This window comes from Watersipora subatra, chromosome 3, assembly GCF_963576615.1.
Source record: "Watersipora subatra chromosome 3, tzWatSuba1.1, whole genome shotgun sequence".
Classification (NCBI taxonomy): Eukaryota; Metazoa; Bryozoa; class Gymnolaemata; order Cheilostomatida; family Watersiporidae; genus Watersipora; species Watersipora subatra.
This window is the reverse complement of record NC_088710.1, coordinates 15,922,579-15,935,561: the sequence shown is the minus strand read 5'-3', so window position 1 is coordinate 15,935,561 and position 12,983 is coordinate 15,922,579. Positions and strand designations below refer to the sequence as shown.

Below are 12,983 nucleotides of genomic sequence, written 5' to 3'. Positions count from 1 at the left end.
ATTTCAGAGTGAATAATCGTAAGTAAGAGAATGATAGAAGTTTAAATTGATTCAGATTGATTGATGAGAATGTCTAGAAAAGAATAAGAAATAAATGAACATATAGGCACTTGAGAAGGAAAATAAAGAATATAACTTATCTACTGGCAAAGCGCAAATGGCGCACCAGACTTTGATAGTAACCAATGGCAGTTGTCACTTGCCACAACAAGAACCATGGAAACCGCCGAGACGGTAGATGAAAGGATTTTTTGGCCCCATCCCACCTGTCTTTTTACTTGAGCTGCTACTGCATTTACCATTTGTTAACAGCGTCAGTGGTATGAACTAATTACCAAATGAACTTGCATAAGCAAGTAAGATGCTGCCCATCTGTATTTTATATGTATGTACAAAAAATGGCCAGCTCCAAAACCTTCCAGGATATATGTGCAGAAAGTGCACACAGTTGTATCATGTCGGATGAAAGTGCTACATATAATAGGCACAGGCGATATGTAAACTCGATAGCTCAAGTTTGTTGTTATAGTAACTTTGCATTAAGTCTGTAAGCCTGCTACGACAGCAGACAAAGAGCAGAAAAGGAACAGTATTTATACAAGAGTTAATAAAAAACGAAACAATATTTAGAGCATAAGGTATAATATATACATTGATGAAAAATAGGGTGGTAAAATCGGTTACGAAAAGACGTAGTAAAATATGTAACAAGGCTAAAAATGTATGGAAGCAGAAGATATATCATGTACTATCCATCTCCTCATTCATCCTCATCCGATTCTATAATTTGGTTTCGCTTTCTTTTGACTGGTGTCTCTTCCTGATCAGATGTATTACCATTGCCTTTGCCTTCATCGCTCTCTTGACTAGCATTAGGGGATTCAGAGTTCTCTATGTGCTGGTCTCTTGTGCCGTTCATTTCATCATCCTCATTTTTATCCATCACTTTTTTAGCACTTTTGCTGGATTTGTTTAACCTGTAAAGCAAATATCAAACTTGTAATGCCAGACTAAGCCGTTAATCATTCAAATTCACAATGAATTTAACAAATGCCTAAAAAAAGTTAAAAATATAATCATAAATAAAACATTAACAAAAGAGTATTTTGTGATAATTTTACTTTTTTCTTCAGCTTCTTCGCTTTTACGTGTAACACCGTTGTATGTTGGAGAGTACTCTGGGTGTAGATGTAAATATTGGCTTGAATTTTACTTTCTATGTTGCAAAACTTTTATATTAAGGCTTAATATAATATAAATATATTATTATATGTTAAATAAGGATTGGATTGTACGTATATAAATCTTTTGATACGGAAAGCCTTAATAACGACTCGCGTACATAGTTCATTCTGCCGGAAAACCGACTCGCCTTAGTACCTATACAAAACCATTGATCATGAATCGCAGAGTTAACAGATCTGCCCAAAATTTTGTTGCAGTAAATTTAGGATATTGGGTTATCATTTTGTCAAAAAATAAAACTGAACCAGATAGCAGTTCAGTTTGTTTTTCCCTCAGAATTCACAGCACAAAATTGAAGCTCTACAAAATTTTTCCGGTTCAGGATAGATGAAAAGAAACATTGGAAACAGCGACCTAAACTTATTTCTGCTAGCGAAATTCTTCAACATTGGACCACAGATATTTCTGATAACTATATTTTCATATTAGAAAGTAAGAGTCTGTCTGTATTTTGGTCCAACTAACGGAATGATATCATTTTTATTTTGCAACCTATAAAAAGGCTTTTTATTTTTACTAACCTACGAAAAAGATTAAACATGGCTTTTGTAAAAAGCATTAATCCTTGCATCAAATCTTTTGCTGATTCCAAAAAACCTCACATTAAAGCTCTATGGCAGAAACTCTAGCTTGTACAGCAAAAATACTGAGTGTACGTCAGCAAAAGTTTTTTGGCATGAATTAATTCCACCAATGCGGGTAAAAAATTCTGTAGTGAAAGAGTTAAAATAGTAACACTTCCTCGGAGACTTGATGATACCAAACATTGCGATTTTGTGGGGGATGCAAGATGTTCAAGCAGTACTATATCCTAATTCTGATTACATTCAGACACCATTGTTACACAGACGCACCCCAAACACCAGATCCCATCCAATCCACAGAACTAGTAAATATTATGAGGCGACTCCTCATGGATGACAGGAGTTGACATACAGCAAGTAATAAAACCTCCTCCAAGGTATGTACATGTAAGTGGTAGGTACACACTAGATTTATTCCGGTGCGCAAATAAAATATCAGGTAGTGCTGTTGTTTTCAATTTGTCACACACTGCAGCCGTGAACCAGTGCAAATTAATTAAACATGGTACGGTTTTGTGCCGGGATTGACAAAGAAATATATGTCCGAGTCTTGCAAAGTATTCAAAAAAGAATTTTGTGTTATACGAACTGGTATGAGCTGAGGTATTCCAACTTTTATTCCAACTTTGTGTTGCATGCAAATTTGATACTCAGCTCTCAAAGTCATTAAGAATTTTAATATTTGATGCCTAGATAAGCAGTCGGAAAAATTTGTGCCAAATATTAATTAACTACTCTAAAGAAGGAAATTCGAATTAGATCAGTGAAACCATGGTGAATTATTAATGCCTGTTAATTCAGGTAATGCTGCATGGGAATTGCTTTACACAGCAAACATTTTATAAATTTAACGTCTCATCAAATTTTAACTATTTTAAATTAACTCATTTAAGTAAAATCTATGTCAGTTTGTGCACAAGTATCCTTTTGTGAGTAGGCATGCTTGTGACACTTCCCAAAATGCTTTCTTCTCATGTGGAACACTCCGTGGAGTACTTCAATCTAATAACCCCAAAACAGTCTGTGTAATACGGTTAGATGAAAACTAGTGATCTCATGTTTGAACTCGACTACTTCACTTATTCTTTTCCGTTCGCAGCTAAGCATTCGTTAAACTTTGATCTGTTTGACTCACCCCTTTCCTTTTTTGGAAGATTTTTCCAGTTGCTTGCCCTTAGATTCTGTAACTTCGATATCGCTCGATGTCCCCTTTTCATTCTCCTCATTCTCCTTGTCATCATCTTTAGACTTGAAGGTAAAAAAGGACTTTATGCTTTTCTGCCAGTCAGGAGTTGGCTGGGGACAGTAAGGAAGCCCGGTACTTGGTTTATTCCTTTTGTCTACAGTGTGATCAAAGGTTAAAAGAACAGGTTTTGCATATAAGTACAATCAAATTTCTGTTTAGAATATCTCAACGCACAAAATCTCTGAGGTTTGACTGTATATCTTCCATAAATATTGACATTGTAAATCAATATTGGATAAACGATCCTGATAGGTCGAGAACCATAAAAATCTCGTTTGGCATCGACATGATAATCAATTAGAATTTGTGACATTTTTCTATATGGAATCCTAACCGAGCGAATGAAAACTCGCCTGCAATTATTTTTTCATAGGAATGACAACTCCCACAAAGTATATTTTTGAAGCAGAGACAATTAGCATTTGATATAATTTATACAGTGTGGCCTCGCCATGCGATTTTAATCCGTTCTAGAGTTGGCACCGTATAGCCAAAAAGTCGTATAGAGGGGTATAGAAACCCATAGTAATTGTATAATGCAAACATTCCCTAGTTAAATTCTCAAATTTTTAATATAAGTACTGTACATATTAAAAATAAGTAACAAAGTGGTATGTTTACCTTGGTAACTATAGTTACCTACAATAACTTTAGTGTATTTAGTGGTTATGATCTACAATAAAACATAACACTACAATGAACAAAGTATATGTGCAGTAGCAGCAGCAGTACAAACCGTAGGGAGTTCTTACTGTTGAGACAGACGTAACAAAGTATATGTGCAGTAGCAGCAGCAGTACAAACCGTAGGGAGTTCTTACTGTTGAGACAGACGTAACATAAGCTTTGAACTCAAACTTAAATGAATTTAGCTTCCTAAACACACAATTGAAGCTAAGTTTCAGTATACATAAATTTTTACCTACATGTATTTTACTGAACTTCAACTTTTTCATTTCTACTTAAACTTTTCGACTATCAGTTTCTGGTTTCATTTTCACTATAACTTTTAGCCGACCTGATTAAAACCTTTTTTAACTCTTTTGACCATTTAATGGCCGTTGTAAGAAAAATTGAATTTTTATCACTGTACATTTGGATTGACATGACTTGAACTGGTACATGTAGTGAGTACAGTAGAGAAGAGGCAAACAATGTAAAAATGCTAATTATGTTGCTGCACACTTGATAATAAATTTAATACATAAATATATTGTTGTTAGCAGGCTAAGGGAAGTAGTCTGATCCCTGATCATCTGTTCGAAGCAATCACAGCTCCAACTTTGCTACTGGTTTCAAAGGAAAAGTATCATCACTTTTCACACAAAGAATGCTGAACTCGGAGAAATCGGTCATCGTAACTCTTTCAGTCGTTGTGAGAAGGTTTTCAGCGAACAGCATATCGGCATCTTTGCTTTTTCAATGTAATAAGCAAACGACTACCAAATTTGAATTTCGAGCGAAATTTTTGTTGAATTCGTATGGTGAAATAGGATTCGTATGGCTAGGACGAAAAACCATCTTTTTTAGTTCGTAAAGCGAAAAAATCGTATAACAGGGACATCATAACCCGAGGGCGCCCTGTACCTTTATTCTCTATGGATGGCAAAATAAACAAGGTAAAATAAAGACCGGAGAAGACAACTGGAGTAGCAGAACAGAGATAAGGCCACTCATTTTTGATTATTAGGTTCACAGATCTGCCGACGCGAGATAAAAACTACCGCTGAAAAAATAAAAAGTCTATGTGTACTTTTATTTGAACCGCCGAAACTTGCAATTTGTTGATTAATGTTTTTTTGAAAACGTGACGTTAGCTTTCTTGTAACCAGGGCCGTATTGTTCTATGAGGCAGCCTCTGCTGTGCAGGGGCAAAATTTCAGCATCCAGAACGGCCAAATGATGATTTTCTTGTTGTTTAGTGTCGACAATGCTTGGATGAAAAGTGCGAACGTATCGTGCAGAGCCCGTTTTCAGGATATTACTAGTAGTTGCAAACCTAGCGAATCCATTTCGACCCCATTTTTACTGCTAAGAAAGGAATGGAAAACGGACTTTTCGGTTTTGTCTGTTCTGGATTCACATATTTAATGATAATGATTAAGTTTAAATGTGCTAGACGCTGTTGAACTGACAAAGAGTTTTGATTTTGACGACTGCCATAAATTCTGGACTTTTAAAACATTTACTTCCACTTAAGATGAATATTTTGATAGTTATGGGAAGCCAATTACGGGATAATGTAGAATAATTCTTGGTTGGCTTTACTAGCCTTATTGCAGTTTGACGAATTATTCTGACGATAGTCACTTGACTGATTACAATTTGCAAATTGTATTTGAAATGTTTTCTTTATCATTACTATTATTGTTATATCGACGCTGCGCGAAGCAGCCGTGTTTAGAACTATCTTGAAACTTTCAAGAAAAAAATGAATTTGTTGCGAGCTTTCTTCTTATTGCTCATATATCGAGTATGCTTGCTAATTTCTTCACACTATCCTTACGTGAAAACATCTACTTCATTGCAAGGAAATCAACTCAGAATTTTCTGGGGCTGCATACATGTAACAGCTGATTTAAACTTTTTGTAATTTTGTGTGTTTCTTTTTTAATATCTGCTTGACAAGCTCTAGTCGCGTATTATATGTCTATAATTTGTTTGTTTAGTGAGCTATGTTATTATCTATATTTGCATGAAAATATTTTTTGTAGTTTTTATTTTATGCTCACTCGTTGAACCTGTTTATCCATGGGCAAGGGAATCTCTAACTTTTTTAAATTCAAAACTTACCATATTCAAATTTAAATAATCTTTAAGAATAAACTCTGATATCACATTGAACTTTGAGTCACTCAGTGACTGGTGCTCTTATTATAATGTAGATTTAGATAGCTTAAGTTAGTTTCATTGTTCTACCATTATTTCTTCTCAGCAGAATCACAAACTTTCTAATGTTCAATTTTAAATAATCTTTAGTCTTTTATTTATAGATTTTCTGTTTAGAGCTTATTATCAAATCTTAATCAATAATCATAATATTTTTCTTTCTTACCCCTGGCACAAGTTTACATACCACATGACATGTATTCAATAACTCGTACAGAAGGTGATACACAGCAATCTTCATGATTTTTAAGAAAGTTTTTTAGTAGTATGCTTGCTTGTATAAGTTACAATAATACAATTAAAACTGCTCTCAGATAGGGTTTCTTGTGTGTGTTCTGTAAATTTTTTTCGAAATTCGGGAGGACGTTGCACCCCTCCCGAACCGACCCCGCCGGCCGCGTGGCCCTACAGCTCTCACAAGTCGCCTAAGGGAGCTGCTCAAGATATTGGCAGAGGCATCCTAAAAATGAACAATATAGCCGTGCTTGTAACAGTATTATATATATACACAGTACTATTAAACAGATCTACTGCATTCGGTCGAATTCGGTTAGGAAATTCCAACTGGTATTACGAGTATACATTTGCGTTTGGTCACGATGTGCAACAATCTAACCGCAGATGATTTGCAAAGGGTTAAGCTCGGTATCGGAAAAAATGACTTTCCCAGTTAACAATGGGGAATAACATGTCGTAAACACTGTTTGTTGTAAATTTCCGACTGGGATACTGGCAATTACCATTGAGAAGTTGCTTATCCAATTCACCAACTTATCTGTCAAGGAAAAACGTTAATGCAAACGATTGAGTGTGTACTCATGTTGACTTTCAACCATGGAAATCTTTTACGACATTCCATGTGATTTGCGACCGCTTTACCTCAACATAAACCTGTTATGTCAACATTTCTTGCAGCAGTAAGAAATCATTTCATGGAGTCGGTTTTTCAAATTCACAGAACATCGGCGACTATATATCGCAAGAACTAAATGCGGACAAAGAAAGTATAAAATGTGTTCACTTTCACGAAGGAGGGTCGATCCGGTACTAGAGCAGTGCTCGACATGCCAGTGGTAACCATAGTCAGAGACTTTGACTGCCACTATATCACTGTTGAGCTTGAAGACGGATACAGCACAGACGCTATCAAATGTGAACCGGACATCAGACACCCGTCAGCACTCGATGTGCTCATGGCAGCATCACGCTCATACAACCACTTGCCTCCACAGAAGAAAGTACTGCATTGGAATGCTAGATTCTAATCAGTATATCTAATCAAAACCATTCACTATACATCTATTAGTATTACTCAGTATAAGCATTAAATGTTTTTAATACAAATTGAACCTAAATATGAAAGCGTGGCAATAATTCAACTTATTATCACTCAGTAAATATTGTAATGTTTGATATATTATAACATGGCAAATGCTTATGGGTTGCACTACCCACACAATAAGAGCTGGTGTCAGAACTGATAATTATATTTTATTATTATGGCCAAGTTCCTGATTTAATAATATTTATATATATACATACACACACACACACACATATATATATATATATACATATATATATATATATATGTGTGTATGTATGTCTATTTTATTTTCTAATTTCGACATTGAAAATTTGCCATTAAAAAAAATGAGAAAAAACAGACATTGACACTTTTATTTTTATTTCAACCGACATACTCTAAAATGTGTTGCAAAAATCCGTGAACCTTAAAATAAAAAATGAGTGGCCTAAGATGACTCACTTGAATCATTTGATGAATAGGCTGACGAAGAAGCCCCTGTGTTTGAGACCAACTGCTTTCTAGGAGCTTTAGCTCCCACAGCTGCAATAAAGTATTCAATATAAATTATGTTATGACCATGTCTCTCATACAAGCTAGTTGAGATTAACAATGTAAATAGCTTCCATGCTGCCTTAGAGACTATTTTCACCGCGAAGAAGGAAAACAAAGAATATAACGATAAATATATCGTAAGTACAGAAGTACAGAATATTCAAAAACTACCAAGGTATGACCGGATATAGACTCGAATACAAATGTTAACAGGGGCCCGGAACTGAAATGACTAAGGTTTACAAATCTGTTGCAAGAAGACAAACTTAGGAAAACAGAAATGTAAAAGAAAGCAAAAAAATACAACAAATTTAGCAGACTTATGTTGAAGATTAATAATATTGAAGATTAATAGTCTTGTATATTACTTTTTAAATGCTATAGATTAGCATTTAAAAAGTAAAATAGAAATAAATCAAAGATTAAATGTCAAAGCGCGTTACCTTACTGTAAGAAAACGCTAAGTTTAAATTAATGATAGTGATGAAGCAGGCCAAAAACCTTATGGTGATAATGATAAGACCAAGGTGTACAAATAAGCACATCTATCATGTTCAATATTGCAAGGTGACCTGAATAAAACAGTTTTGTATTTAAGCCAAGAAATGTCAGATCAAACAACAGACAATAGCGAATTCTAAAAGCGAATTAAGGAATTCCTGGATACCCTAAAACCTACACTTGAACGCTATGGCGCTTTATGTTTCCGGTCTTCCCTATAATGACGTTTTATTAGTGGTGACGTTCATAAGGTGGGTGGAGCTATATTTTCGACTAGCTCGTCAGAACTTTGAGAAGATAATTTATCCCTTTACGAAGGAAGCGATGCTATGTTGCCTACATTTTGCCCTTTACTTCAGACGGATCAACAAGGAACTACTTTGATTATGAAATATTAGCATGATACGGTTATTATTTTGATGGTATCGCTTTTAAAGTTTTAAAGAAAAACTGTAAAGCTTTGGAGTTAGAAAGCGGGCATAACATTTTAAGTTTTAAAGATATTTTAAACCTTTTCAAAGTTAGAATACGTCATAACAATGGCTGTTATTAAAACATATAGTGTTCTTAAAGAATATTCTCATCGTTCATCAAAACGTTTTCAAGTCTTCAGGTAAGGTTGTAAACCACATTATGGATGAATCTGAAAACAATGGATAGGATTTAGACCTCCGTTGACTTTGAATCAGAGTGCAGTTCTGATGATTGTGACAATCGTTCTCAAGTACTACGTCACAAAAATCATGGCAACCACTACAGCAACAACGAGAGAATTGTTGTTTATGCAACCAAGCCATTGTTAGTTGTATTTTGTGAACACCTTTTTACTGATCACTTTTTATTTTAGGTTCATAAAGATCAAATGTCAAAGCGGCGGGCAAATAGAGGTGGCGTTCAATTAATGGGTGACGTTATATTTTTCATCCCTTCTTTAGTGGCATTCTATTAGAGGTAGCGTTCAAATAGAGGTTACATACAAATAGAGGTTTTATGGTATATTTAACTCAACTCGAAGGGTAACTACTAAATTAAATTTACTGCGTATTGGTGAAAGAGCAGATGCGAGGCTAAGTATGAAAGTTCAACCATGTCTGCAAGTATCTGTTGATATCGTATGTTTTTGAGCTGAGCAAAGAGAGATAACTTTAAAGCATCATCTATACAGTAAAATATGATAGCATCTGTTAATCCCGAAGATTAGACACTCATATAGAGCGCAGTCAAACTGCTACATACAGAGTTCATTAATGCCACGATCTATTTCAAGAGTTTAAATTGTTGCATATTAGAGTGTCACGATTTCCAAAAATCACTAAACAAATCGATATTGCGAATCGACAAATCGCGATATATCACGATATTATTAAATTTTAATTACCATGTAAAAAATATGTAAAAATCATTATGTAAAAAAGGCCATGGAATGGGCTTATCATAAGACCAGGTTTTAGTTTCAGTATCGCTTACTCTGATACCGTCAGACGTGAGATAAATCGCCATTACACGATAACCATATATTGTTCATATGATTGTCGACATCTCTTTAAATTGTAGCGATTTTGAAATCGTTTACTTTGAAAACCACCACCGCGCAATCAAACCACTATATCATGAAGCGATATCGCATATTAGAGCAAGTATTTTAATACGGATTGACTAAAATTGCTCAATTTGTTTGCCAGCCTAAACACCTACGACAGCTCCTTAAGAACTACTGCAGATAAACTACTACATATGAAATCAAAATATTAAAAAAGAAAAAAACTATTATCAAATCAAGTAACTGTGAATCATGAATTAATGAAAAGTTATATAAAAACAAAAATTAAAAGTGATAATCAATAATTGTTTTTATTATTTTACCTTAGAGAAATACAATAAGGATATTTGTATTTCTCTATTTTCTATCACCATCTCTACCAGAGGTAGAGATGGTGATAGAAATATGCCATGTAATTTAGCCTAAATGAAATTGAAACTAACTTAGCTTATACACTGTTTATTATTTACAAACATTCTTTACATTCTATCATCAACCTCTTAACCTTTTCCTATAAACTGTAATGTTTCGAGAGACTAGATATCTTGAGTGTAGAGTTAGGCTCAAAATTTTCATTTTGTGTCAAAATATTTGTAATTTCAGTTGTTCGCAAGTAGAGTTTGGTTCATTCACTTTTGACCGCACAACAAATAGGCGCCTACTGTAGAGCGACAACAACAGCACGCAAGGCCATTGAGGGCAGTAATATTTGAGCATGAATTCAGAATAAACTCTCTCTCATTCCTTATTTCATGAAACACTACTGTTACAAGCATTTGAGTATAAAGAAAAAAGAGACAATCTTAAGTTTTATTTGTTATTTTATGTAAACAAAAGTGCAACAAAAACCGTGCGACAGTTTACATTTTTATTGGCATGTAAATACCAAAAACATAAAAACAGGCAATGGAAACAAAATAGTGAAAGCCAAAATCAAGGAAAAACAGTAAAAAAAAGAACATACAGACAACTAACTCTGCAGGTTATGATTATTAGATATTGAACGACGATATTTTAGTGGTACTTGCAAACAATTTTAGTTATTTTATAATTTCATATGATTTACAGGTTTATGTAGCCCAGTTTATTTTGATCACATATATCTTTCCTTTGCACATGCTGTTCACACAACACTACTCTTACACTACTCCGAGTCTTTAAAAAGGTTGACTTGCAACAAAATTCACATTACAGTTATTTGATATCAAAAGATTCACCATGTCTTACTCTGTTGTGTTGTAGGTGCAAAGTATGTGGAAATGTGATTACAAACTCTTAAAAGCTAACAAACGAACAGTTAATCACAGCCACACGAGACCGCTGCAGTTTGGATTCTCTTTCCAAAACGGCTCAAATGGGACGTAGTTGTGACAAGATGGTTTCTGTTTACACATTCATGCAACCTCATTCGTCGAAATATTTTCACAAATATACTTCACGCATTCAATAAAACCATGTCTATTGTTCTTATGCATCTATTTTATCATCATTGTAATGCTGTCACTTTTAGCACTGGTATCTTATAACTTACAGTAAAAATTTGTTTAATTTTTTAACCTTAGCTCGAAGGAGTACATATCATTGTCTGATAATCATGACGAGCCTGTTGGTCACCTGTGATAATCGAAAAGTGCTGCAGAAATTGCGAAGTGTTGGGTCACATGATCACATTACGACTAGACGATTAGATCAGGCCAAAACAAAACTGTAAAGTAGCGAGCATCTATATTTGATACGAGGTCCTCGGTAAAAGCTGAAGTGTTTGTCATAAACTAGTGCTACGATAAGTTTTATATTGAGCTTTTTATTAGCCTTTCAATTCATGTGAGAACATCATTTGACAAGACAATAACCAAATGTAATGACTACGTCAGAGAAATAAACAGATTCTAATCGACGGCGGCCTTTTGTTTTTGAGCTTTTAAGAGCTTGTAATTACATTTCCACATATTTGGCACCTACAACACAACAGAGTAAGACATGGTGAATCTTTTGATACTAAATAACCGTAATGTGAATTTTGTTGCAAGTCAACCTTTAAAAACCGCCTTCATGCACGATATCACTTTTTTTCTCTGGATGATGTTACCTTCTCATATGATGCTCAAATTTCATGTGTACAAATGCCGCCGTGCAAATTTTGCTGCACCCATTTGTCTTGTGCTTACAACTCGGTCCCCGGTAGAATTTTGCCAGTATACGCCAAAATGTGCTGGGTCTCTATAATGTCATTGAAGACTAGATTGTTGCAAACACCTGTCAACCCAAACTAAAGGCAAATTTGTAATCGGTTGACAATTATCTTTGTCATTGAAGTTGCCTAGAGATTTTTTACGCGTAAGCGGTATATGATATGATGTACATGTGAGACATTCGGATTCCAATTGTATACTCCTAACGATCTTTGGAAAATATGGTAGTTTTTAGTCAGGGTTATTGACAATGACAAGTGCATACATGGCAGTGCACCAGCAAAAGCTGTGACCAGATATCATCATAAATATTTTAATGCTTTTAGGCTATGATAACTAAATGCTTGCCTTACCACAACTGTGTCCTGAGTGTGTTGACGATGTTTAACTTGACTCGTTTGTGAATGGTCAATAAAGTAGTTACTTAGTTGATTATGAATAGATGTCATACGAATCAAATGCGTATCACATCAAGAGGTTTTTTCCGTTACTTTTAGGCTGTTACTCACACCCTAAGTTAAGAGTTATTTAGTTTCGTATCACTGACTCACCCTTCATGACAGCTCCATCTCCTTTTGTCCTAACCATTATTTTATATAGGAGATTCTTTGTTGAACCTAAAGAAACACATCACAAACCATAAATTAATCTTCATGTGACAGACTGAAAAGTATCAAAGCACACATAACAGCTGTTTTGCGCTGTAACTGGAAGGGGCTGCAACATTTTAGCTTCATTGCGATGATATGATAGCTTGTTTTAATTGTTTTATACTAGTGGTAGGCTATAGTAGAAATGTTCAAAGGTTGAATTGCAACAAAATTCACATTACAGTTATTTGGTATCAAAAGATTCACCATGTCTTACTCTGCTGTGTTGTAGGTGCAAAATATGTGGAATTGCGATTACAAGCTCTTAAAAGCTCA

At 34.7% G+C, this 12,983-nt stretch overlaps 1 protein-coding gene across 1 annotated transcript; it reads right to left on the bottom strand.

Moving 5' to 3' along the window:
• Nucleotides 1-503: 503 nt before the first annotated feature.
• LOC137391860 (PCNA-associated factor-like) lies at nucleotides 504-12,670 on the bottom strand. Its single transcript, XM_068078404.1, has 4 exons — nucleotides 12,609-12,670; nucleotides 7,732-7,812; nucleotides 2,965-3,169; nucleotides 504-977 (listed from the first exon to the last, which is right to left on the bottom strand). The coding sequence occupies exons 1-4, from the start codon at nucleotides 12,643-12,645 to the stop codon at nucleotides 761-763; spliced, it is 540 nt and encodes a 179-aa protein (XP_067934505.1). The 5' UTR covers nucleotides 12,646-12,670; the 3' UTR covers nucleotides 504-760.
• Between the last annotated feature and the right edge of the window lie 313 nt (nucleotides 12,671-12,983).

Excerpts from the sequence above, each read along its gene's own strand:
- LOC137391860 (XM_068078404.1), bottom strand. The coding sequence starts at position 12,645 with ATGGTTAGGACAAAAGGAGATGGAGCTGTCATGAAGG. Across the intron at positions 3,170-7,731 it reads CTATTCATCAAATGATTCAA|ACAAAAGGAATAAACCAAGT; the intron begins GTGAGTCATCTT and ends ATCACACTGTAG. Across the intron at positions 978-2,964 it reads TCTTCCAAAAAAGGAAAGGG|GTTAAACAAATCCAGCAAAA; the intron begins GTGAGTCAAACA and ends TTTGCTTTACAG.